The sequence below is a fragment of the Bemisia tabaci genome, chromosome 4 (genome assembly GCF_918797505.1).
Source record: "Bemisia tabaci chromosome 4, PGI_BMITA_v3".
Taxonomy (NCBI): Eukaryota; Metazoa; Arthropoda; class Insecta; order Hemiptera; family Aleyrodidae; genus Bemisia; species Bemisia tabaci.
In genome coordinates, this window is record NC_092796.1 from 60,142,007 (window position 1) to 60,169,458 (window position 27,452).

The 27,452-nt window shown below is 38.2% G+C and overlaps 1 protein-coding gene across 2 annotated transcripts in view; it reads left to right on the forward strand.

Moving 5' to 3' along the window:
• The window catches only part of aru (arouser), a 62,467-nt gene that overhangs the window by 32,856 nt on the left and 2,159 nt on the right, over positions 1-27,452 (forward strand). For both annotated transcript variants that reach the window (XM_072300181.1, XM_072300182.1), the window contains exons 2-13: positions 2,584-2,669; positions 14,332-14,399; positions 14,948-15,156; positions 15,619-15,768; positions 16,895-17,075; positions 21,304-21,487; positions 22,375-22,495; positions 23,057-23,292; positions 23,878-24,049; positions 25,082-25,230; positions 25,923-26,187; positions 27,113-27,283. In XM_072300181.1, the coding sequence (XP_072156282.1) occupies positions 2,626-2,669; positions 14,332-14,399; positions 14,948-15,156; positions 15,619-15,768; positions 16,895-17,075; positions 21,304-21,487; positions 22,375-22,495; positions 23,057-23,292; positions 23,878-24,049; positions 25,082-25,230; positions 25,923-26,187; positions 27,113-27,283 (1,950 nt within the window). In that variant the 5' untranslated portion in view covers positions 2,584-2,625. The remainder of the gene's footprint in view (positions 1-2,583; positions 2,670-14,331; positions 14,400-14,947; positions 15,157-15,618; positions 15,769-16,894; positions 17,076-21,303; positions 21,488-22,374; positions 22,496-23,056; positions 23,293-23,877; positions 24,050-25,081; positions 25,231-25,922; positions 26,188-27,112; positions 27,284-27,452) is intronic.

Below are 27,452 nucleotides of genomic sequence, written 5' to 3' on the forward strand. Positions count from 1 at the left end.
TGGGCTACGGGAAATTGCGTATATCTGTCTTCTTAGCTCCAAGTCCTAGGGTCAGTAGGTCTCTTGCACATAGGTCTCAAAGGTACCCGTAAATGCAATACACTGGAAAAAAAACACATTGGATCTAGAGTCCAGACTCTTGAAAACATTGACAAGAAAAAGGACTCTTGATTCAATCAGATTTAAGCTTAAATCAAAAGGAAATCCGCTCAAATTAGAGGCTTGGTTCTTGATTTAAGCTTAAATCTGATTGAATCAAGAGTCCTTTTTCCTGTCAATGTTTTCAAGAGTCTGGACTCTAGATCCAATGTGTTTTTTTTTCCCAGTGTAGACCGTATTCGATAGTGGTTCCATGTATCGTTTGGTTCAAAACAGTAGAACATAACCTCGAACAAATGTCTTAAAATTTAAGTCAGAAAATCTGAAAACGAGAAAATTCCTAACAATTTCACTTTTCTTCGGCATTTGATACTCAAAAGAATACAAAATCTATCATGAAAGACCCGTTCCCTCAGATTTCTAAATTGACTTTTGTGGCTATGTTTACATGTTGAACCAATCGATATCGATATAATCTCACTCACCTGTTCCATGTATCGAATACGATCTATTTCACCAAAATTGAGGCGTTGGGTTCAGGGTGCAGGAAATTCTAGCGAAGTACCGAACAAGTATACTTACTGTAAAAATTCTTGATTTTTTTGCCAGCCAGTTTTAGTAGACGCTCTACGTCTCAATCATTCGCATCGCAGTCTACGTTAATATAGAACGTAGAATTTTATCATCTTTATGGATGTATATAATTTCTGATTTTCAATTAAAATTTATTCATCCTTTTTCAAACTCAACTTCTCCGCCTCCATGAACCTCCTCAAGTCCTGAAGCTTACGTTCGCCTGGAGACTTAAACGCGCCGCAAGAAAAACAACCATAATATAACTCCAAGCAAGTGGTGATTTTTGATAGTCGGGAATATTGTTTTTCCTCCATTTAAATGTATGCAAAGCAATCGATTCTTGGTGAAGCAATTGCCTCACCTCAAATCGATATTTTCAATAGATTTAATTGGAATAAAAACAGTGTTGCCAGCTTTCAAGAATCACCACTTGCTTGGAGTTACGTTGATCGTTTTTCTTGCGGCGCGTTTAAGTCTCCGGGCGAGTGTAACCTTCGCTACTTGAGGAGGTCCACATGGGGTGTTAAGTTTGAATGAGGATCTATAAAACTTTTATCGAAAAACAGAAGTTAGATCCATATAAACGATAAAATTCTACGTTCTAAACGTGGACTGCGATGCAAATGATTGAGATGCCAAGCGTTGCTCCGACAGTTTCGGGGTCCTGTTCACTCAGTCGTTGCAATTATATCATCGATGCACCACTAGCGAAAGTAATTGAAGAAATGTGTTGGTTTACATTCGGAATCCGCAAGGCTGATCGTGATCGTCTAAACCTCGGAGAAGGGAGGTTAGCTGGACTTTTTTTATCCTCTAATTTTTTCTATTAACAAGTCCGTCTGATGAGCAACTCTGTTATCTACGAAATTATAACTTTTTTTTTCATCCGTTCTCTTTCTCCCTTTATCACTTGCTGGAACTTTCGGACCGGAAACCCTTGTTTTGCAATGCGTAACCTTTAAACGAAAGTAAGTGATTACTTTAAAGTAAGGCGATTAAGTCAAGCGGGTGACTCCTCGGTCCTCGCAGACGAAATCCCCACCGACCAAGTGATCAACCGCGCATTTACGAAGCAGAGAATTTTGAGAGAAAGTCACTGCAGTTTGTTGATGAATGACGAGTTTCACGTTGATATATGGACGCATTTCTGCCAAACGGAACTATGTGCATATGACGTGAGCCCTGTTATGCATATATTCTTATGGGTCTCAGAGCTCATGTCTTAATGCATGTAGTTCCGTTTGGCAGAAATACGTCCATATAAGGAAGTGCATCGTTCACTGGAAAAAAAACACATTGGATCTAGAGTCCAGACTCTTAAAAACATTGACAAGAAAAAATACTCTTGATTCAATCAGACTTAAGCTTAAATCAAGAACCAAGTCTCTTATTTTGAGCGGATTTCCTCTTGATTTAAACTTAAATCTGATTGAATCAAGAGTCCTTTTACTTTTCAATGTTTTCAAAAGTCTGGACTCTAGATCCAATGTGTTTTTTTTTCCAGTGTTTCCAAAATTTACATCATATTGAATTGCGTCGTTCCATATTTCTGGATAATTCCAAAGAGAAAATCAGATTGCCATAAAATTGTTTGTTTTACCATTTTTGTGCCGTTATTTCTTTCTGTTCAGCTGTCGATCCCTCCTCGCAGCATTTCCATAAATGGACTCAGAGAAAAGAAGCAAATTTACATTTATGTAAATTAATTCTCGTGGAAACTATAGTCAAATAACTTAAATGGACCACTCTTTTCTACTAAGAAAAAATTAAAAATTAAAGAAAATAAGTGGTCTATTTTTCGTCAGATTTTGTCTATTATAAAATGAAAAATTGTACGCAGAATGCACTTAATGATGTCTCATGCGTTATGCTTCGAAGGTAATCGAGTCAATTGTTTTACTGTTGCAGGCTCTTGGTCGAAAACCACTGGGTTAGTGGGATAGGAAGAATATGCCCGTTCTCGAAGAATGTCCAGTAAATCGATCTTACAACAGGTGAGTCAAGTAATCTTTATTTCATGCATTCCTTGCCCACGCGTCGGCAAGACGGCGCGTGTCTCATTATCTGATAGCTGCTATACAATATTAAATGTTGCCAATTCCGTCCGAGTAAAAAGAAAATAACATGCGTTCATTGATCATCAAGAAGAAAATCCCTGTAAAGTAAACAAATCGATCGATTACGAAGGAATCGAAAAAAACTATGTACAAATTGCGAGTATTCAAACCGAGGCAAAAACAACATAAATAGTGTAAAAATCGAAAAAGAAACCTAAGCTTACAAAGAATTAAATGGAAAAAGCCGAATTGCCGTGGGGCGCCTGACCCCCTTCCCAAAGTTTCCAAATAGTGCTGAAAACAGTGTTCGAAACTCACCTTAGAAATTCAGGAGCCATGTGGCCCATCCAGCTCAATTTTTAGGGCCATCGAAGATTTTTTAGGGGCCAAATTGACTTTTTGCCTATATGTCACGGCGCATTTGGTGAAAAGTCAGACGCAAGATGTTTTAGTTACAGAACTAGTAGCTGTAACTTGTAACTTTCGAAAAATCACCAACAAGGAAAATTAGGATTTTTTTTTTTGTTTTTTTTTGTTTGGAGGGGGAACTTTTTAGGGGCTACGTTGACGCAGAGTTTTCATTTTTAAGGCGCTATGACCGACTTTTTAGGCGCGTTTGCGCGTTGGCGCCTGTGAGTTCCGAAAACTGGCTGAAAATCAGCAGTTTTACCCCATTTGAACCCATGGTAAATATACAGATTTTAGCGCGTAATCCGGCAACAAGGAGGTCAAGTTTTTTTTTTTAAAAAAAAAGGGGGGGGGGCACAAAACAAAAAAACAAAAAAGAAACACCGCAATGAACCCTGGAGTCCCTGTGATGAGGCTCGACTACCCAGTGAAAAACGGAGGGTCCTCGAGTAGTCGCGACTGCGGTTTGGGCGAGGGCGGAAGTGGAAGAAGCTAGGATGAATACTGATTGGAAGGAAAGGTTTGATAGGCTTCATCTGTGATTAGTGACCGGGCGATGACCCCCGCGTGGCCCACGTGAAACCCCGCGCCGCGGACCAACCCCCCCCCCCCGCCCCCTCCCAGGGGGGCACCGCGCCATTCAGCGGCGAAGCTCTTCTGACTTCACTCGGAGCTCGAATGAAAATCGCAAGAAAGATGTGAGAATTCTTCAAAAAGTCCTCGATTTTTTAATCTCGAGGCTAAAACTATCCACACCGTTGATAATTCCGCGTTCTGTCTACGGTTACTTGGATTTATCGTAGATCCCCAGCGGTCATTTTGATCTTTCGATGCTCCGATCGTAAACCCCTATCTTAACAATGCTATATTCGTCAGGTCATTGATCGATTCCATCGAGAGCTGAAGACGTTAATTTGGTCTAATATCTTGGTTTTGGTCCAAATTTCTTGTTTAATCGACCAAGACCACAGGTTCAGGGGATATCCCCGATCACGCTAGCCAAGCTCGCGCTAAAATTGTAGAAAGCCCTCGGATATTTTTTTCTTTCTTTTTTTGGCGACGTCTGACATGAAAATAGTGAAATTGGCGTTGATTACGCTCTCCTTTCCAGTATTTCAAAATTTCCTTCTCACTGGTTGACCCAGAAACCTGATGACTAACAAAATTAATTGAGAAAGGTCATCACTTTCTATGGAAGAACTTTTTCAGCTCGCGCGAAATTGTGGAAAGCATGGAACTTAATCGACCCCTGCATAGGCTACTCAGGACAGGTCTGGGACATAGGACTGAAGAAAGAGAGAAAATTAATTAAATGAAAAAGCTCATCACTTTTTGTGGAAGAAAATCGACTGGCGCGAAATTTTGGAAAGCATGGAGCTTAATCGACCCCTGCATAGGTTACTTGAAGTCATCTGGGGATGAAGGAAGTATCTTGTTGAACTCATCTACCCAGAGACAAGAGACCCTCCACTAGTATCTTGGCCATGGTGGAAGCTTTTACTTTCGGGACTTCAGCATTCTACTGTTGACTTACCTACATGGTTGATGTTCAACAACGTGTTGGCAGTTTCGTTTTGCAAACAAGCCGAAAATGGCCGACGTTTGGGAAAGTTGTTTGGCTTATGACGTCATCCGAAGCTCATCATCGACCATGTAGGTAAGTCAACAGCCGAAATTAGGGTGATGACTGTTGCTCCCTAATAATTGTCCATAAGGAATTGTTGAAACCCCGAAAGTAAAAGCTTCCACCTGTCGCTAGGAGGCCAGTGGAGGGTCTCTTGTCTCTGCATCTACCTTTGTTCGTCTCGATGACTCGTAGAGATTACGACTTGCGAGTGGCTAGCTCATTTGACTATCATCACTGTGATCCAGGTTCGATCCTGGTGGCTGTTAACGCTTGATTTTCAACGAGATTACTTTTCATTCATAAGCCACGATGAGACGAAAACGGGTGCCGCTGACATGACAGTGGAAAATATCGAGTCCTGAAAGTTGGTGCTTTTCGTTTGTGGGCTTCACCTCGCGTCTCGATAGTCAGGGCGGAGAGGTCTCCGGTTAGTTTAGTAGGCGGCGCGGCGCTCAGTGGATCGAGTCAATGGAGGAGGTCGGACAAAATTTGGAAACTTTAAAAGCTTATAACATAAGCATCCATACGAAATTTTGAGGTTCTGTAAATGGTTTCATTGGTTTTCTCGTAAAATTTTCTGCTAGAAGCACCCCTTAAAGTTTAAAATGTGACGGAATAAACATTAAACTTTGCCGTTTTAGTCAGAAATTTCATGTGCAACCTCTGGAATTGACTCGATCCACTGTGCGGCGCGGCGGGGCGGGAGGGGACGGGGCGCGGGCGGGCGACTCTCGGAATGTCGTCTTGGTCGTCGAAAGTAAATGCCGACGACGAGGACGACGACATGGAGGAGCGCCAGGTGCCGATATCCAGGATGGCAGCCCCCTCGAGATTGGAGGTCAAGGTCACCCCACAACTCACCTCTTCCCATCACTCCAGCCGCACCCCAAAACTCCATCGTCCACATGGCTCCTGCTCATTTCCCCGATTCTTAGCCGAAGACAATACAGGGTGTCCCACACTGGAAAAAAAAAACACGTTGGATCTAGAGTCCAGACTCTTGAAAACATTGACAAGAAAAAATACTCTTGATTCGATCAGATTTAAGCTTAAATCAAAAGGAAATCCGTTCAAATCAATCCGTTCTTGATTTAAGCAAAAATCCGATTGAATCAAGAGTATTTTTTCTTGTCGATGTTTTTAAGAGTCTGGACTCTATATCCAATGTGTTGTTTTTTCCAGTGCAGAAACAAGTACGAATTCTGAGGGAGTCGATTCTTTCGGTTTAAAAAAAAAAAAAACGTTTTTGTGGTATAACTTTTTATCCCTATGTTAGTCCCTATAACCGAAAACGTGTGTCATAGCGAAAAAACGCGAAATAAAGTTTCTCAATATTTGTCAACGCTGGTGCCGCCTACAATCAATTTTTGTCGCTAGAAACATTAATTGTAGCGACCCCCTAGTAGAACCTCCCCATAAAAAACAACAAAAAAAAAAAAAAAAAAAAAAAAAAAAAAATCTCTTTCTATAGGTCATAAATGAAAAGAACGCCAAAGATTCCCCCAGTCACCAATTTTCATTGATATTGGCTGATGAAAATTGTCACAGTGTTAGACGATTTTTTTTGTCTCCAACTTTGGGGGGCCGTAGCCCCACTGGAAAGCGTTTTTGGGAAACAAGTTATACCACAAAAACGTCTTTTTTGACCCAAAGAATCGACTCCTCCAATATTCATACTTAATCCTGGGACACCCTGTATAATTAATTTTGTAGATTCTTCCACTTCTTGTTAGGGTGACTGAGAATGGAAGCGGGTAGTCAGGGTTTTACAAGTTGAATGAGAAATACTGAGGATGGAAAACCTCCGTGAAATGTTTCATCAACTTTCACAATGTTGAAAGTTTTAAAGTGCAATTCTGTGCCGGAGCCCATATAGCGCCCAGAAACCCCGAGTGATTTGAATTCGCAGCGAGACCTATGTTGCTCACGGAGTGACTTACACTACCCCGGAGAGGAATCTGCTTTTTCGAATCTTTTCTACCTTTGAGTGCTTCAATGTATTTCCTGTAATTTTATTCTTCTTAGTGTGCTGCCTGATTTTTCTCTTTTTGAAAAAAAAAGAAAAAGTTTCTATACTTTCATCAATTTTAAAGCTGAGCGTTTAGTTGGACACGGTTAGTGTTGTTAGCGAGCGGAATACCTATGAATAACGTTAATTTCTCAATACTGACAATGAGCGATTTATTTCCATTGTGCCCACCATGTTGCTTTACGTAATATTCAGATGAGAAAACATGAATCACGGTGAGGTTCGAATTCTCGCTAAGTCATAGACGAACTTGTTCTCCTTCTTTTTACACGTAATATTGTGCTATATTCCTTGTTATGAGTAACTGTGCAACTAATAACGTAGTTGGGTTTATTTGAGTGGTATATCCTTTTTATTTCCTTAACGGAAACAGTCGAACTTGTCAGCCGAAAACAGCAAATAGGCTTATTTCGTGTTTGTCCTTCTTATCTTATCGAAAAGAAACACTTGATTCTCTCATTCATCTTTCCTTATTGCTCAAATTTCTCGATTAAATAGTGCTTTTCACCGAATGAAATTATCCATCATGGGCGTGAATACATAATTCATATTAATTACTTCTTACGATTTTTCCAATTTTATTCCATTCAGTAAAACCATTGAGTTTTCACTGATAACGATCCCCACATCAGCAGGTGATAGAATATCGTAGTGTTATTTCAGAGACAACATCTAAAAAAATAGAGACCAAAAAAATGCTCCTAGGTATGGTAATAACCCTGTGTCGCCTCTGCATAATTCATTCCAAATTATTTTCTGAGTGGTTTTGATGCCAAAACTTTGCCCGCAGGTCTGGGCGTTTCCCCAAAAATTTTAGAACCACCTCGTGCGACACACAACAAAAATAGACGAATAACTAAATGTCACGTAGAACGAGGGAAATGTGATCTAGGGGGCCGTAACATCACATAATAGGGCGAGTTTGGAATAGCTAGCAAATCTATAGCCCTCTAAAGCAGCATACCTATGTCGCTGCCAGATTCGAAATTTGTTCATCCTGGTCAAGTTACGTCGTAAATAGCCTTTCACGCTTTGCTCTTGGATGTTTTCAATTCGTTAAATTTCGTACGACTGCCTTTGCTTCTCTATGAGAATTCCGTAACGGCATGTATCTATATCGTAGTTGATAATTAGGTAACCAGCGACACATTTCGTGTAATAAGGCTTTATGCCAAACAGAACGAGAGGCGAAGTTGAAGGAGTTTTAAAGAGGCCAGAGACCCGATCGTTTCCTACGAGCTAAAAAAAAAAGTCTTTCGAGTGGCTCAGGCACTTGAAAATTGAAGAGGATCGAAAATGGAAAGTATTTTCTCCATTAAAAGATACGCTTTTACGGTGCAATACATTTTAGAATCGATTGTGTGAGGGTATTTATCTCAAAAATACAAATCAATAGCGTGTTACAGCCGTCAGTTCAGAACGCAACAAAATCTAACTGGATTTATTACTTTGTAGTTCAATTTATGAATCGTTAAATCCAGGCTCTCTGGCTCCATCCTCTGGTTCATAGTCGTCTTGAAATCGTCAATCGTTAATCGTCAGTTGAGAAAGTACTGCAACTTTCAGCCGTGATAACAAAAGGCATCGTGCTGGCTGCTGCTTTGTACTTTCTTACGTTTAGGGAAAAAAATAGAAAAATCGGGATTCAGTGTCCTGATCGATGTTTTCCAGACTATAAGACGTAACCGCATGTCAAGGTTGTAAAATTTACCGTCGCAAACTGTATTTCATTAGGATTTTCTCGGATGTTCTGACTGAAAATTCCACATATCGACGGTGTAAGTCGGCAATCACATAACTCGGTTTGCGACGTCGCGTCGCAGACTTCCTGTCATACTTTTTTTTTAAACGGAAACTACTCAACGGCAGGCAGTTCTTTAAAACTGCCGTGATTTTTCTTCTCTGTGCGAAGAAAATTCTGCAAAAGCTTCGAGGAATGATGTCAATTTGTTCTCCTCATAAAAAATGACACAGAGGCGGAGATTTTCCGACACCGCAAACGAGATATGTGATTGCGAACTTTACGCCGTCGATATGAGCGCCTACAGATGAAGTGCCGTCGAATGATCTACTGCAATCTTCACGCATTGCGCCGTCGATATGAGCGCCTACAAGAGTGCAGGAATACTTCACGCATTGCGCCTGCATATGAGCGCCTACAAGAGTGCAGGAATACTTCACGCATTGCGCCTGCATATGAGCGCCTACAAGAGTGCAGGAATACTTCACGCATTGCGCCTGCATATGAGCGCCTACAAGAGTGCAGGAATACTTCACACATTGCGTCTAACACAGTGCGGTCACCGTTGCGTTACTATTTCCCAATTTAAGTACGCTCCTATTTTATCTTTTCAAGCGCTACACGCGGGTCTTGACCCGAAAAGTAGGATCCGATCCTGCTCCGGACCTACGCCGTCGATATCTTCCACTGATTACTTATACATAAATCAGCCAAATTTTGGACACAGAAATTACAATCATATTTTTAAACAAATTTAATTGTTGAGTCAATATTGCAACTGCGAAATGTAACTGCGTTCCTTCGTCCAGGAAACGGAGTAATTATCATCATATTGATGATTGAGCTCCTAACCAATAATTGTCCCGTTTGTGGTGTTCAAAAATCCCCGCCTCCATTTTATTTTCTCAAGTAGATCAAATCAATATCGTCCCTTGAAGTTTTTTTCGCACCAACAAGAAAAATTACAAACGTTTTAAAGAATCGACGTCGAGTAGTTTTCCATGTAAAAAAATAAAGTATAACTGAAAGTCTGCAACGTTGCAAACCGAGATACGTGGTTTGGGAGTTTTGCCGTCGGCTTCTAAAGGTTTCGGGCAAACTACAATATTTTAATTTTTAGAAGTCAGGAAGATATTGGAAACGCCATGTACATAAATTCTGAAAATTTTGTTAAATTTTAGGTGGAAAAAACATCTGAAAATTCTCGAGAAAAATCCTCACCAGGGTGTCTAGCATCAAGATTTTCTCGATTTTTCCGATTCTATCAGGATTTGAGGTCAATCATTTAGAACTTTAATGCCGATTTCATCAGGATTTGAGGAAAGTCGGCTGTCCGATCGGATTTTTTTAAGCTTTCGCATACGCTTATGCCGAAATTTTAATTTTTCTCCGCAAAAATCAGGATTTGGAAAAATTATGAAATCAGGATTTAGCAATCAAAAATCAGGATTTCCCAAAATGAAACAAAAACCCTAGACGCCCTGCTCAACTCCTCATTTTTGATAGTATTGCACGCTGCACGGCCATCAAACTGCACTTTATTTCCATGGCTCGTTATGAACTCGCTATTATCAACTTCTCAGTTCGTCTCACTGATAAAGAATGTAACAAAAGAGGCGAGTAAATGTTTAACTTACACTCGCAAAAAGCGTTAAGCAGACACCCATTTATTTGTCGTTCTCATCGTGACCGAGCGGGTTTCCTGCCTCGTTAATCCTGTTGCACCTTTGATGTTGCCAACTTTCAGTTCTTTCTATTTTATTTCAAACAAAAAGCACTGTTTATAAAGTGAACTTTGCATTCGCCTCTTTAAGAGTTTTTTTCCCCCTTTTTTTTCACGAAATGACTGTACAAAAATACACTTTTTTTGACGTATCCTTTTTCTAGTAAGCTTAGCTTCGTATAATTGAACTTCATTTTGCAATTTCGAACTACAATTTCTGACTTATCCGTAAAAACACGTAAGTACATAGGGAAATTAATAACACGTACGTTTTTTCTGAACTGAGCTAGAAATTGCGGTTCCAAGTTGCAAAATGTAGTCTAATTAATACACGGGGATATTCTAATCCTAAGATGGCATAATGGCAGTCATAATATCCCGCCAAAAATAATTCAAGTTTTTAGTGATCTCGTCTGTTTATGATACAACAGAAACAGCACATTAAAACAACATTGACAGCATTATTAAAGGACGGAAAGAACTCGAGGTCACCACTTAAACATTTTTGGAAAAGCTATTTCGAATAAAAAATCCACGCGTCGTCCATAAATATTTCCCAGACTCCTAAACTCAGTCTATTGTCTGAAGAACAATAGAATACCTGTGGAGAATAGTCTATTGCAACTAACCATGCAGTCAAGTCATTACACCCAACTGATATCTACCTAGCTGCAGTGTCGTCGAATAGTGGAAAATTCAAATTCGCTTGATTTTCCCGGCGCGTAATAGTACGATAGCTGTTACTATGATAGCCAACGAAGGACTATATTCGTTGGGAAATTATCGACGCACCGGCAACCATGTGACGTTGAACCTGTTGAATTAACAAAATGAGTCATTCGTCAAATAGTGATCAACAGATGTACTCACCCACTTACTTATTCAAAAGAATTTTACGTCGTAAAATCTCTTTGCTTTACCCTGTGTTGTGGGACATGGCGGTGGTGGTTTCGTCATTGTTAGAGTGTGTTCAACTATAGCAATGTCGTTATAGAGGAAGCCACCTGTATAACATCCACTCCTCTACATGGAACCCTATCTTTCAGCTGTTGGTCCGTTCTCTCCTGAAGTACATTTTTTCACCGTTCTTGAAAGTTAGGGAAAACGGGGAAATTTCAGGGGAAAGAACAGAAAACCCAAAAGTCAGGATAAAATTGCGTCTACGCACTGAAAAAGAAACTCCGGCCGTGGAAGCCGTACTTACGGGCTATACAGACATACCGTCCGCGTTCCGGGCACAGAGGCCGATATTCTCGGGTGGCTTCCAGGACTTTATGTCCACCTACCTTTCGTCCATTAAATAAATGTCCACCGCTATTTATGTCCACTAAACGTTAAGTCCAGTCTTTATTAAGTCCACATGATTTAATGTCCAACCATGAGTATGTCCGAAATTGTCCAAATTGTGGACATGTTATGTCCACATTTTATTCTTCTCATTTAAATGACAGGAACCACCTCAAAAATAAATGCATACTACTACTAGTTAGTTAGTTAGTATATTTTAAGACGTTCAGCGTCACAGGCTATTAACGTCTTTACAGAGAATTTTGAAAATGGGAGTATATACGAAAATTTAGATTTTTAAATTAAGAGAGGTGAAGAGTTCCTTCATTCTTAAAAACATTTCATTCATGAATCAAGTCATGAAAGAGAACAGACTCTAAGAGCAGATAAAAACATATCGACGGTGTAAGTCGGCAATCACATAACTCGGTTTGCGATGTCGCAGACCTCCCTGTCATACTTTATTTTTTAAACGTAAAACTACTCAACGGCAATACTTTAAAACTTCCCTGATTTTTCTTCTCTGTGCGAAGAAAATTCTCCAAAAACTTCATGGGATGATGTCAATTTGTTTCTCCTTTAAAAAAATAACATAGAGGCGGAGATTTTCAAACACCGCAAACGAGTTATGTGATTGCCGATTTACACCGTCGATATGTTCATGTGTATACACTGTACGGATATGATGAGATGAAAACCAAAACGGGAGCCTAGGAAACGCTCCAATGCCAAATTAAACATTTTTCAGTAACAGATGCAGTCAAAATTGAAAGTCCTCTTTAACTAGTTACCTCGTGCGCCTTCAATCTTGTAGGATACTGTGCAACGCCTCTGACGCGAAATAGTTGCTTGAAGCGTTGCGGCGCGGCAGGCAACCAGCGTGACTCGCGCATAGGCGCCTACAAACCTAACGGGATACTTCACACGTCGCGCAATGCGTGAAGTATCCCGTTAGGTTTGTAGGCGCCCGTGCGCGTTCTGCGCTGCTATCACGCCGCTCCGCTCTGTGTTAGGCTCTAATATTTAAACTCGCGGAGTCAGCGTTTTTCAACTCATGATTTTGAAATGTTTGCACTCTCTGCATTGATTATTCCCTTTTAAACTGATGCAAAAGAAATATGTACTACTGGAAAATATAATGTGTTTTTTGTAAATATAATAATTGTTCCGTGTCAAAAATGATTTCCAAAGCATTCAAATTCATTCTTTTATGTTTTGGGCTTTTACTGTGCTGCATCGTGGTGTAAGCGCAACTAAACGCTCAAAATTGGACGTATTTGACTCAAGAAGGTCGATGTACAAATAAGTTAAAACCAAAAAATTGCGTGCTTCTTTGTTTTTTTCCTCTTTTATTAATTTTTGTATAGTTTCTTTCATCACAACTACGGCTCATTGAGATTCATATCGATGCCATTGCTTGGAAAAGGTTTTACAAATATTTACCACGTTTTAAAAATGTAAATGTTTTTAAAATGAAGTAATCAATTTCATTAAAAAAAAAGAATGTGCATTTAAGGCATATTTTATATCGGAAATTTCAAGGATAGAAATGAAACCAAGTATTTACCAAAGGCAATTTGAAAAGATGAATCAAAAGAAGAAATTAACATTTAATTTAAAATATGAGTTACGATAACAACACCTCATTCTCTCTTAATTTTCTCATTTCGATATTGTCAATATAATTTTACACACGGACTAGAATATGACGCTTGAATTTGATTTTAGTGGACTTTACATTTGTGGACTTAACTTAGTGGACGTTTAAGTAATGGACTTAACAATAGTGTGGGCTTTAGAACTGTGGACGTAAAAATTGTGGACGAAAAGTCTGTGGACGTAAAAAAAAGTGGACATAAAGTCCGTGTACCCCTGAATGTAGCACCCGGAGTAGTCGAAGTTACGGCTCCAGCACCCGGAACTTTCGGCCTCTGAGCCCGGAACGGACGGTATGTCTATATCGCCCATAACTTTTTTTCTGTGCGGAATTATTGAGGACAAATCGGTACGCTTGATCGATAAATCTTAAAATGATTTTTATCAATCCGTAATCAATCAGTATCGTCTCGAAATGTTAGAAATTTCCTGAAAATTGATGATGAAAATCCCCAGAGATCAGGGAAAACGAGTTGGAAACTTATGTGGTCATTCCGTAAATTTTTTCGTGATCGCGTCGCGACCAAGTCTCGCCGTTTTTTTTTTTATCTCGACGGCTGTGTCATTTTCCACCTTCATGCTTCAGCGCTTTGTTTTTGAAAGGGCGTAAGTGCCACCGGGCAGCTCGTTGTCACTGCGACATTAGACGATGAAAGTCCCGCGTTTTTCAAGGATCTCCGGCCAAGCTTTTGTTAGCCCTCTTCTAAAACGAAACCGAAGCTGACAAATTGTTAGCTTTTTGGTTTTTTTTTTTTCTTATACCGTATATGCTCTTCGAAACTGAATCAATGTACCTATTTTCCTTTCCCTTATTTGGACCGCGTTTAGCCGAAAGGAACCAAGCCACATCAGCAATTGCCAAATTTAATCGGGCAATTTACTTTTTTATAAGAGAACGTTGGTGCGGATTCCTTTGAAAATTCCAAAGAATTTGCTTTGGACTATGCAGAAAATTCACTGACATTTGCACCAAAATTCGCACAACCGTTTTTATGTAAAAAATTAACTTGCCCAATTATATTTGGCAATTGCGGATGTGGCTTGGTTCCTTCTGCTTAACGCGCTCCAATTTTCCTCAGTCATGTTTTATTACAATACTTACTAATGAATCCCTTTCTTTTCTTTCAGTGACGTATCATCTGACATGACAATGCCATATCACAGAAGTAGCGTGCATTCAAATGGGTACTCCACAGGTATGTTTCTAAGGACTTTATAAAACTATATTAATAAGAAACCATGTAAAGCTAAATTAAATTAGCTTCTTGTAAAATTTGTTTCTTTCTTCTTGTGAAATTAGTTAGTCTCGTAAAAAGTTTATCCGCCTTCCTATCGATTTCAATTCTTCTTTTCCAAGGAAATTAGTCTATTATTACGGGAAAGTTTGCAACGTCCAAACGCACATTCGGCGTTTCTCCTGTGCAAGGCAGTATTGTAAATTACAAATCATAAAGAGGAAGCCTTCATTAGCTCTGTAACCCATCTCTTCTTCATTATAAATTCGTATCAAGTGCAGAATTTCACATAATCACGCAGAAGAATTTGATTAAGTAGGTAAACTGGAGGTATTTGAATGTCTTCCGAGTCTTTTGTCTCTCCACCGCCCTCAAATAATTTTTATCAACTTTTTTATCCTCCTACAATTTTTCTGTTTTGATCAGTTGCATGCTACTCAGGTGTCTTGTATTTTTCTTTCTTTTGTTGTGCTAAGTTACTAATTTTTGTTGCAATTTTTGTATCACAGATGGACAGCAAAGTGGGGCTGATGAAAGTCCCACTTATATCATGGAACACTTGGCAACTTTCTCCGTATCGAAAGATACAGGGATTGTGTACCCAGCCGATGGAATGCGACGCCTCCTGCAGCTAGAAAAAGCCAATGGAATTTGGTCTCAAAAAATGCAACTACGCCTGGAGCGGTCATGGGTGCTAATCATTGACCATGAAACCGGTGTAAGAGCCTCTTAAATGTATTTTTGACCCTATCCTGGTGAATGGAAGTGTGCTCAGTTCACTTTTGGAGCACAAAATCAATCAGTATCTGCACAAGAGCTTACAATTTATCCAAACTGGATTATATCTGATATTAGAACTTGGAACTTAAGTTGAAAGCAGGCTCCTATTGTCTGTTATGTGTTTCAAATTTTGCGAGCCAATGTTACGACGACTGGGTTGGATTGGGTTCATACTTACAGGGGTGGAAAAAAAATAATCAGAGTGCACAATCGTACGAAAAGATTCTGAAGAAATAGAGCTAGCTAAAGTTGTGTCTTCATGATTTCATCGAGCTTCTCAGTAATGGGAAGGGAATGATTCATAACCCGGTTCTTCTTTTAAAATTACATTGGTTAAATCACACCATCTGACATTGTTTTTTTCTTTCCAAGGCTCTATAGTATTGTCCTACTGTTTCAGTGTGTCATGGAGAAATTCCCTGTTTCTTTAATTCAAGAGCCAACTGCTTTCATGAGCCATGATCCAATGGAAATGTACAATAATATTCTTGTGTTTATTGTTGGGGAGGAAAGACAACCAGGACTTCACTCCGAAATGCATATTTTTCAGGTATGTTCCATCTACCCTGATATTGATTGTCGCAATGCAATGTTTGGTGTTGGCTTCTGAGAGAGGCAAACTGAAACACTTTTAATGGCAACCAAAACGTGAGCAAGTAGGGAAGCAAATCATGTGGCTGGCAGTGCCCACAGTGAAACTCTTATTATCATCCAGTTGTCAAAAAAATATGTTTTTTCCATGCAATAAATTAGTTGGATTGAATTAATGCTTTTAAAATCGGACCAAAACACATTGCAACTGAAGTATTTCCGATGAAGTTATATACGCATTTTATTTGATCAATTTTCATTCAATTTTAATAAATTTATTTGCAAAATTTGTGAAATAGGGCTCTCTCAGTACATCCTCCAGCTTTTCAAGCATTCACATGAACATGCATTCATGTTCTGTAATGTGCCACTCATCACTCATTTCTGAGACCCTCTTCACACCCCCTTCTACTGAAGAAATCATTGCAATTTTTTTCCTTCTTCAAAATTTTTTAGAAATAACAGCTTCTTGAAAGCTGGACAAGATTATTTTCTAGATAAATTTCCATTGTGAGTGGTGAAAATTTGAGAGGGAAGAAAAGAGACCCTCAAGAAGTTTCCAAAAAGCCAAAGTTGTCACGTAGATTTTTCTTGAACCTCTAAACCTTTTTGGACATAAAGTGATAATGAGTATTCTTATTCCTTAAATCCTCTTAAATCCTCCAATATACATGCTCTATAAGCAAAATTATGTAAGATTGCCTGTATGCTTCATTTGATACATTAAAAAGGTATCCTAACTGCTCAGCAAAAGACTCCGTATACCAATTGGCGCTCTCTTTTCGCCAGTCCATCAGGAAAATTTCAAATCCAGTTCTCAGCCCTGATTTTATTTTATCTTAGGTACAAGCATCGAATTTATTAATGGCCTCTATAACTTCTTGTTTGAAGTATGACGGTTTAAAATGATAATGAAAGAAGACCTACAAACGATTTGTGTCAAAATTTGTAACCCAGCAAGCCCAAACTGAAATGAAGGATTGTGGGCCTTTCTTTATCACCAATTGACTGAAGCATTTTGATTTCTAATTTATTTGGTGTTTCGTTTACTCCAAAATTAGTTTCATGTTTGAATTCCTTTGCAGTGCCAAAGTATTTCAGCTCAAGAACTGGTGGAGGACTTAAAATCATTACGAATAGGAAAAGTGCCAAGCGGACGTCGTTCAAGACATATACCGCCCCCTCCTCCAACACCACCTCCAGACCCACCCACCAATGGAATCAATGTTAAAGAGCAAGTTTCAGTATTCAACGCAGTCGCTCATCGTAAGTATTTTTACTCTAATTGTAATCAGGAAATCAAATTATTGGGGAATCAAGTGCACAGTTTATTTTCAAAATCTGATATGAATCATTTTACATTGTTTCAAGATCTAGTTAACAAGTGAGAAAAACAGTAGCTGAATGATTTTAATCTTATAAGTATTTTAAATCCTAATGTATTTTGAAAAAATAATTTTTTTTTTTTTTTTTCAAAAAATCTTGTTTGGTCCCAAATCTGTGCCCTAGAGCTATTTTTACTTGAAAGTTACTGACACTGCAAAAATCCATTCTAGGCCTTGAAATCTTCAATAAGTCCTACAACAACACAGAAGATGGATCAAAATTTCTGCACAAAAAGTTATTACATTCTGGGTGGAGGTGTTAAAAAATTAGTGGCAGCAGAGTAGACTTAGAACACACCCTGTATTCTAAGAGCTGGAATAATTAGCTATTTAATCTTGTGGCAGAGTTTTTGCACAGGGATCTGTGGTACAGGCATGAGGGAGGGAAGAAGGAGGAGTGTGGTGGGAAATGCTTCCATTACCTGTTACCTATGTTACAGTGTGGGAGGTGATGTGGCTTAGCACTTTCACCTAGACAATCTAATGACCTCGATGTAGTGCATCTACAGGTACCAAGGAAATAATTTTCTTTCAGTCTTTGCCTGGAGTCAGGTGAGCTTAGCCTGCTTCAGTTCTGCAAACTGTTGCCAAGTTTTGACTCATGGGTTTTATCGTTGCAAACTGTAGACGATGTAACTAAATTTTTATATCAGAGCAGTTGAGTCTGACCTTGTATTTTATTAATCAGGATACAGCAGGTTTTTTCATTCTTCTTCTTGCAGTTACGCAGTCCAAAAATTTTATAGCTCTATTGTTCTCCCAATTTTTTTTATTTATTTCTTTATTTCTTTTTTTTGTAAAAAAATGAATTTTAGTAGATAATTCTAACAGATATAAGTATCTATCAACACGAAAGAACGCATTGGGGGAGGGAGAGGGGGCACTCAGAATACACACACAGCTCTAAATTTTAAACTGCCTAAACCAGGAATCATTTTTGTGCAGTTATTAAGAAGGGAAAAAAAAGGTGAATACAAAACATGTTCTTTATCAGTTCAAAATTTAATTGATTGAGCACAAAAAGTAAGTTTTACCTAGAATTTTTTCTCAAAAAATCCTTCTCACAAGCCCAAGCCTGCATTGTGTCAGAAAAGGGGGGTTGTCAAGTTGAAATTATTATACTCCACTCGCATATACGAGTCTCAATTATTTATTTTTTTACGTCCAAATCAAGGAGAAAAATTACTCTTGAATTTCAATATGAGTGTCCAGTATTTGAACTTAGTTTTATGTATTAGTATAACCGATGTTTCCTAAAATTCCCATTCTTCTCCCTTCTTCTCTCAGAAATTCAGATTCTTGCTTGTTTCACTATGTCTCGCAGGAGAGGTATTCCATGCCCTCTTTTATCTTTTTGGATTGATCAAATTTTACAATACCATAAGATCAATTCTTGATTTTAGGAATAAATGCAGTTTTCATTTTTTGCCGGATGTTAATTTTTCATCAGCTGTAATCAAATGTAACAGTTTCATTACCTTTTATTACTGGGTTTAAATACCTAAATAATTATTTTTTACATGAAACTACTGTCAACCCCCCCTTCCCTTCCAATAGCTGGGACCCTCGTCAGAAACATAAAATATTGAGATAATTATAAAAAGGTGAACTAAAAATGTATGAAAACGAACATTTGATCAAAACTGTCAAGTGCAAAATGTGGCAATGTTGGATGATTGCTGTCAGCACTGACTTGGAATTGCTTGAGTGATCAGGAGCCTGGCTCAGCTCAGTCAGTTGTGACTGGCCCTGCCTGCCTCTTAATAACTCTTGCTCATCTGCCCTCTTCTTTACCCCTTCTTTTTCCCAATCTACTCACACTCTTTCCCTTCTTATTCACTTTCCCACTCCTCTCCCGCGCACCCTTTCTCACTTTTATTTTGTCGGTAACTCGAGTCAGATGCACTAGAAGCTTAACGGTCAAAGTTTATTCATTATTTGGTTTCCCAGTGTATCTTTAGGAATTTTGAAATCAGTGTTATTGTGATTCTCACTTAACTTGTTTCATAATGGTCGAAGAGAGTTTTTTATCAACTTTTTTCGTGAACTGTAGAATGTTTTGTTTCTATTTGCTTTTCATGTGATCTCTCAAAAATAGCACCCAATGTGCGTGGTTCTTTGACGGTTTTCCACTGATTTTGATTCGAAGTTCGTAATTTTGTGCACATTTTCACTGCCGGAATACATTATCTTTCTATCGAATGAATAGTTCCAACAGCGGTGGAAAAGACACATGTCTGGATTTAACAAACGAAACAGTATACGCCTACAAGAAAAGATACATTTGTTGAAATTCTTGCCTGAAACTTTAATGTATTACTCCACGAGCTGTGTGAAACTTTGTCAGTTGCTTTACACTGATAAGTGTGTTTCTTGACTTTTTACCATGTGTGTTCAAAGTGATTCATTTTTTAAATGCAAGTAAATATTTTGTCGTTCTCAGATGTTGCAACTATTAAAGTATTTTTAATTTACTAATTGTCTGAAAATAAAGCTAGTAACTCAGCCAAGTTATAAATGGCATGCATAGTCTTCTTTTCTGCACCTCGTGTATGATATCGTTTTAATTTTGTGATACTGGTAGTACTGGTACTATCAAAACTTTTCTTTTGTATCTTAAAAAACATGGTTCCCCATGAATAATATTTCACTCACTGAAATCATAAAAGATGGTTAGCAGAGGAAAATATTTCAATGGATATTACCATTACTTTGGTAAGTTGTCGATCAGTTTGCAAATATTAGTTTCTTTCTTTACTTCGTTAACAGTTTGAATGAGTTGAAATATACTTTGGCAAAACTAATTAAGTAAAAGAGAATTCCACCCCTGCTTCTATGATAAGATCCTGTAATAATGTACTATGCAATCAATCATTTTTTTCTCTCTGTCTCTATTTACTACCGGATACAGGCTTTTGTAGTGTGTACATAATGATTTAGAAGTTATAATTTACTTTTTAAAGTTAGCTTAAACCCTTTTTTCTTTATGAAAGAGGGAGAGGAGAGGGGAGATTGGTAAGATCATTTTAGAATTAATTTTGAACAACAAGGTATTAACTCAAGATTTTGTAGAATTGTTGCCAGCAATTTGATTTATGGCGCATGCGTCTAAACCTTTTTGCTCCAAAGTTTCCTATTTACTCTTGCATCATCTATAAGAAAGGGACCTGACTTGTCTTCCCTTACCAAATTAGAATTACTTGAATGGAATGAAGGACTTGAACTTTCCTCAGTGGAGTCCATCCATCAGGTTCACGCTCCAACGGTCTCAGAACCTAGTGGTGCATGGCCTCCTGCAGGTCGAGTGTCAAGAGTCGGTGTAGATGCTGCTCAAGTTTAAAAGCCAGTCAACTAAGAAGGTGAACCAGGGGAGCGTAGACCAATAAGCATTACATTCAATAAGTGGATGCCTCTCAACTGCAGGTGGAAGAAGAGAAGTAATAATTACAAAAACACCAGTCACTGACTTCTTTTTCTCATTGCTTTAATAGCACTTTACCTGCAACAAGCAGAACTGGGATTCCTGAATATATTATCATCATCATTTTTTGTTTTTTGAATATAACTTAGATCAACGCTCCCTCTTTGTCCGTTCAAATTTTTGAACTCACCATCATTTCTTTATCCTCTTTCATCAAGCATTTATACTTTTTGATAAAGGAATCTCATGGATTATTTTTAATTGGAGAAGAATGTGAACCATTTCTGCTATGGCTATGTCAAATTATAGAGAACATTTTCATGGAACCACAAGGTTTTTTTAACTCTTTTTTTTTTTTTTTTCTAATGGTACAGAAAAGTTCATTGCAAAGTTATAGCATACTGCAACCGGCTACGTCTCAAATGCTTGACTGAAAAGGAGGTATCTGTTCAATCCAAGGCCCCAATGAAAGGTAAATTTAAGAGAAAGTTGATTATCTCTAGGGAGCAGTCTGTGGAGCCATGAAAGCAGAACAGAGGCTCAAAGAATGTGTTCATGGCAGCAAATTTTTTGACACATGTAACATAAATTTTCTCGACAAAATGATTCTCTATCATCTTACTGTTTTTGTTGAACCTGCATACCTCTCTTTCCTTATAAGCTGAGTTTTCAATTTTTTGTGTTGCAGATAGTGGTGGAACCAGTGGAAGTGGTGAAGGTTATTCTCGGGATGATGAGACAAGCTCAACTTCGAGTGAAAAGTACGAACGAGATGTTACAATTCTAAATCATTGTTTTGACGATATAGAAAAATTCATCGCGAGGTTACAGCATGCTGCAGCTGCTTCTCGAGAGCTTGACCGGAGAAGGAGGTAAGCCAAAGCTTTGTTGAAAGGTAAATCTAAAAGAATGTTCAATGTCTCCAGTGAGTAGTTTACAGGGTCATGGAATGAGAGTGATTTCAAGGAATGTGCTCATTGCTTGTAAAGTTAGTGATGAAGAGTTCAGGGAGTGAAACTCCCCGTTCAGCTATGAAAGACCTGCACCGTTAAGTATTGATATTATTTTGAAGATCAGGGAAGGAAGGTTCCTTATCCTGTTGCAAGGGGGCATTTCTAGACCTTCAGCATTGAGAAAGAATTGAATCAGCGAGAATGAAAACGCAACAACTCGGAAAATTGAAAATGTGTAGGAAACAATAAATAGCACAGTAGGTGAAGAAGTGAGTATAAGAAAAAGCTTTTGGTGCTTCTGCTTTGAGAACTCCTGATCGCTATTTCTAACTTTCCTTTTGCGTCCGAATATGTCTACTCATAAGCCAAACTACACTCTAAAAAAAGAAAATCGAAAAAACATGAATTGGTTGACTGTTGGATGACTGTTTTCATTATCAAGTAATTGAAGATGGTGGCCAAATAAGTTTTAGCAGTCATCATAATGACGTACACTGCCCTCTACTTTTTCTTTATGACCTCTAAAAGCCCCCATCACATCTGCTCTTGAAGCTTAGCACTAATAGTTTGACATCTGCTTGAGAGACAACCCGCGCCAATTAAGTTGAACAATAAGTTTCATTCTTAAGTCTCGCTTTTGCATTACCTATTTTCTGGGGTCACCCTATCTTAACTCGCATTGAAACACTCCATGTAACCAGTAAAGACATTTTGTCGACCAGGAGTCTACGTTCTCCAAACTAATTATCACTTCTTTTAACCTTTTTTAGAATTATCTTTCACCAACTCTTTTTCTCAATTTTCAGAAGCCGAAAATCAAAAAAGAAAGATTTAGGGGATGGAATGTTGACGATGAGGGCCAAGCCTCCGCCAGAGATCGAATTTGTGGATATCTTTCAAAAATTTAAATTATCTTTCAATTTGTTGGTAAGTTAGACAAAATTTCTTGTTTTATTTCATAATTCTTTTACCTAGCTCCTGTTAACTTTTGTTCATCATTAATCATAAGAACTTGTGCAGGGTTACGAACTCATAAAATGTCAGGGAAAACCTAGAAAAGTCTAGGAATTTTGTCCAACCCTGAGTAGTCAGGAAACTTTATTGTGGAACTAAGAAATATTATCTGCTAGCCAGAACATTGCATTTTTTCGATTTCAAGAAACTAGGCATTTAAAATTTTTTGTCAAAAACTGTTTATGAGTGATCATGCCTTATTAAACATTGAAAAGTCCAGGACTTTCATATTCAAAATCATTGTAAAGTCAGGGAAAAGTTATGAAATTTTGAAATCCAATAAAACTGGTCACAGAGTAAGTATTAGGACTTGTTATTTACTCATGTCACTCGCAATTATGTAAGATTCTGAGTCAATTACCTAAATTTTCAATGGTTCTTTTCGCAGCATTAGTCGACTGGTGTAAATTTCTTTTTATCATCATGCTAAATAAAAAAGAAACTTTCTTCTATTTCTTTATCTTTTGTTTTTAGGCAAAACTGAAAGCGCACATTCACGACCCGAATGCACCAGAGCTAGTTCATTTTCTTTTCACCCCATTAGCCTTGATTGTAGATGCATCACACGATACACATTATGGACCAAATCTACCTGCCAAAGTTGTGTCGCCACTGCTCACACGAGAGGCAGTCAATCTTCTAATGAATTGTGTGACCAGTAAAGAAACGGAGCTGTGGCACTCCCTTGGGGATGCATGGCTCATACCAAGGTAAATCCATTCTATACATTTTTTTTTATTAAATATCAACTCTTTGGAGCAGAATAAATCATCCCTCTATTGTGTTGTAACGGCTACCGCTCTTTGAAGGACACTTATTGTATCCATTTTTCAATGCCAAAGTTCTCTCTTCTATCAATCAAGTGCTAAAAATTTAAGCAAAGAGAAACATGGCAACACTATCAGCTTTATCACTGGTCCTCTGTAATTTTACCATAGGTTATTTCTTCCATACATAGGGAGCGTTCATAAATTACGCAACTAACGTTTTCGGCATATTTGACCCCCCCCCCCCCTTGTAACGCTCCTGTGATGTAGGTCCCTATCCTCAAGTACTTAAAAACATGAGAATGTAACGCTCTCCTCAACCCCCCTCACACTCATTAACAATAACACTCATAAACCCCCATTAACACTCTAATTGTACATTTCGGCTGAGTGGGCATCATTAACATCAATAAAATCTTCATAATTTTACAAAAAGGAAAGCAGAAAATAGCAGCAATCCCCTCACCAAAGCTTTCACCTAAATGAATGCGGAAACCTATTTGCTTATGTCATTGCTATCTTTCGCAGAGATCAATACAAAGGTCCAGTGACCCCGTATCACCCAGTATTCTTAGACGGCTGGTCTCCCGATTATCCATTATCGGACGAACGAGAGCAGATGGGAGTGTCTTTAGGCTCTGCAGCTGCTTCAGAAGCAAAAAGACAAAGAGCTGAAGAAATCAGAGCTGCTCAACATGAGGTACAGTCGCTTTTAAATTATTGCATGAATTGTTGATCCTTACTTTTGTCATTATGATACGTTTCTACGGATCTGACATCTAGAATAATTACTGAAAGAAGTCACCAACATAAAATGCCTTGAGAAAGCATGAAGTTCAAAAATTCCAGCTCTCTTTGTTTTTTCCATTCAATTCAATCTCGATAGAGTAGTAACAATGTTTAAGAGTCCTTCATTAAGTCCATAGTTGGTTGTCAAACTTCCCTGTTGTTTAATATATCGACATCTTGATCAAATTTTGATTTCCTGAGAAGGGATTTTTCACCAAAACATAATACCACAGCGATAAAGCACAAAAACATAGCCCGAATATACGAATAAAGAAGGAGAGAATTAAAATATGGGTAAACAAGACTAAAACATAAATACACTAAAAGGCAGGACGTTTCGAGTGGTTACGTGATAACGGCTGGGGTCGGGTCGCCACTCAATTTTTTTCCTATTTTTTATGTGTTTTTGCAGTTGAAAATGAGCTGGTAACAGCTCGAAACGTTTGAATGTTGTAAGTGTTTTGAATGTTTTAGCCTTGTTTACCCATATTTTAATTCTCTCCTTCTTTATTCATAATACCACAACTAGTATAATATACCCAATAAATTTCTTAAATAACTTCTGTTTGTGCTTTCAAGATACATTTGCATAAACATTTAAACCACTTTGCCAATAAATTACCGCGTTTCTCCCTTTTGTAAGGAAAAGCTCAATTTACTCAGAGGAAATCATGGTCTCTGATGAAAAGTTGGCAGCATTGGGGTTACCCATGACTTCGAAGCGAAAAACTAACACTGAATCAAAGTGCACAAGTGTCATTGCAGGCTCAGATGGCCAGCTATGCATGCGCTTTTCAGTTCACTGCCAGCGTTTCTTGCCTCACATAATGACTCATCCCAAAGCTGCCAACTTCCTTTACAAATCAATGATTTTTCTGGGAAAATTGAGTGTCTCACACTTTTTTCCCCAAAAAATCTTCAAATTTGAATTTTTTTCTTGCAGGCTGAATTAAGAGAAAGTCACTATCATCCAGACAATTTACACTACAGCAGCGATTACCCTGAATTTGATCACCCAGAATCTACACCCAATCCTGGACCTTCCAATAGTAGATATTCCTTTGAAAATCTGCGCTATTCCAGAGATGACCGGTATGAACCTCTATCTATTGCATCACCTCTACATATGTTTTCCCTTATTTTTCCGAAATCATATCTGGTTAAAGAGAATTTTTGGCGGTACATCGACGTGTTTAGGGTCACGAGGTTCCTTGGATTATATTCCACTGGACAAAGGTAGTAATCGATGACCCTAGTAAAAATCAAAATGTTTAGAGGTTCAAAAGTGATCATCTCTGCCACATTTTAATTAACGTGAAACTCTCTTGTCTCATTCACATTTCATTAATGTATTCTAAAAATAAAAATAAGGAGCCTCGCTTTCTGACTGGGGTGTCTCCTGTTGGGTTTAAACTAGTAAATGTCAAGAAATTCGATGTCATCAGGAAAATATGAGGAAAATCGATCATTGATCAGGAACTTCGATGTGCGTTAAGCATTTTTCAACCACATGCCGTTTAGCATATGCAAAAGTGAAAGATACAATTCATGAAATATCTTAGTTTGTAAAATCAAATGAGTGTCAAATTAATCGCTCAAAAATTCAAGAAACATCATTTAAAGTATCAGGAAAATATCAGAAGAATCCAAAATGAAATTTAAGGAGACATCCTGCTGATGGACCTCTGTATTTGGCGGCAGGCAGAGCTTCTCATCCGTTGTTTCTGCAACATCCTGTAGTGCATGAAATTCGTCCAGTAATGTTCAATCTTGTTTGATTCCAGGGATCGTTCACACAGTCCTGGTGGAGGATCAGAGAGTGAATTGCCGAGCTCAGTAGCTCACCGTGAAAGAGATATTTCAGCGAGAAGTGACATATCTGCAGACTCAATTGAGCGAAATGGTGGCAATGGCGAGAGATTCGAGAGGACCCAAGCTCGTTGGCTGGAAGATTTAAAATCTCAAGGCTCCAAAATTGTTCAAGTTACGTACCCGCGAACAGCGAACAATGACAAGGAATTAACAGTTATAAGAGGAGAGTTCTTAGAGGTGAGTTAACTCTTGTAGTCTGTATTCTGTCAGAAGTTCTAATGAAGAAAATGTGCATCCTGATCCAGTACTGAAAATGTTTTACACTGTGACAGGTCAAATCTGAAACTTACCTACCCAAATTCAAATCTAAATTTTTGTTTGTAAATGCTGGTGAATGTTGCTTTATTGACACTTTAATGAACAGAAAGTTTCGTTTGTGCCAAAATTCAAAATGACATTAGCAGGCTTGAAGTACATCAGCACTCGCTTGAAAGAATTGGTCTACCTTTTCCCTCCCCCCCTTTGAAAAATCAGAATTTTTCATGGAAAATCAGAAATTGAAAATTCAGAGAGTTTTCAGTGACTTCCATAGAAGAAGTGTAGGATTATCTTTGAAATTAGCACATTGCTCATGAGGGGGAAGATGACCTAATATCCGATATTTGTCACATGAAATTACTCACAATGAATGTATTAAGTACTTCTGTTTTATCACGGAAGTCAAAAGCGCCATTGAATTATTCTATCTAAAAAAAAAATTGAAGTAAACAGAGGAAGACTTCAAGAAGCCGGGATAACAAGATATTTACTCGTAAGAATCAGATTCAAGGGAATAACAGGCAAATTTATGGACAAACGGTTAAATACACCTATTCCGGACCCTCGTTTTCACAAAATTGTTATCTTTTTGTCTGTAGGGAATTCTCCCTGAGCCACATAATCTGTCATAATGAATAGTTCAATTTATTTCTTGCAAAACAGGTGTGCGTAACAGTTTTAGTATGAGAATTTCTGATGTATTTAAAATGGAAATTATCAGAAAATAAGATCTAAATATAATCTCAGTCCTGTAAGTAGAATTAACAGCAAGAAAATGTTTTCTTGGAAGTTTCACATCTTTTTCTTTTACAAATTAATCATTTTTTTTTGTAAATTATCGTAGGTTTTGGACGATAGTCGTAAATGGTGGAAAGCACGCAACAGCCAGGGACAAATTGCTCACGTACCTCATACCATCGTGACACCATATACTCCGTCCATGAGTGCCAATGATGTTGATGTTTTTAGTAATCCTCTGTACACTAGGGGCTACGACAGACATTATTCTCCTCAGGTAAGAAAAATTCCTAATTATATGTCCCAATTTCTCTGAACGTAGGCGGGTAGAAAATTGGGAATTACAACATCCTGGATTGCTGATCAGTGATCACATTTAAGAAGATAGAAGAGATCAAACTGTGGTGGAACAGGAAGAAAAACTAATAACATCGACTTGCGTATCT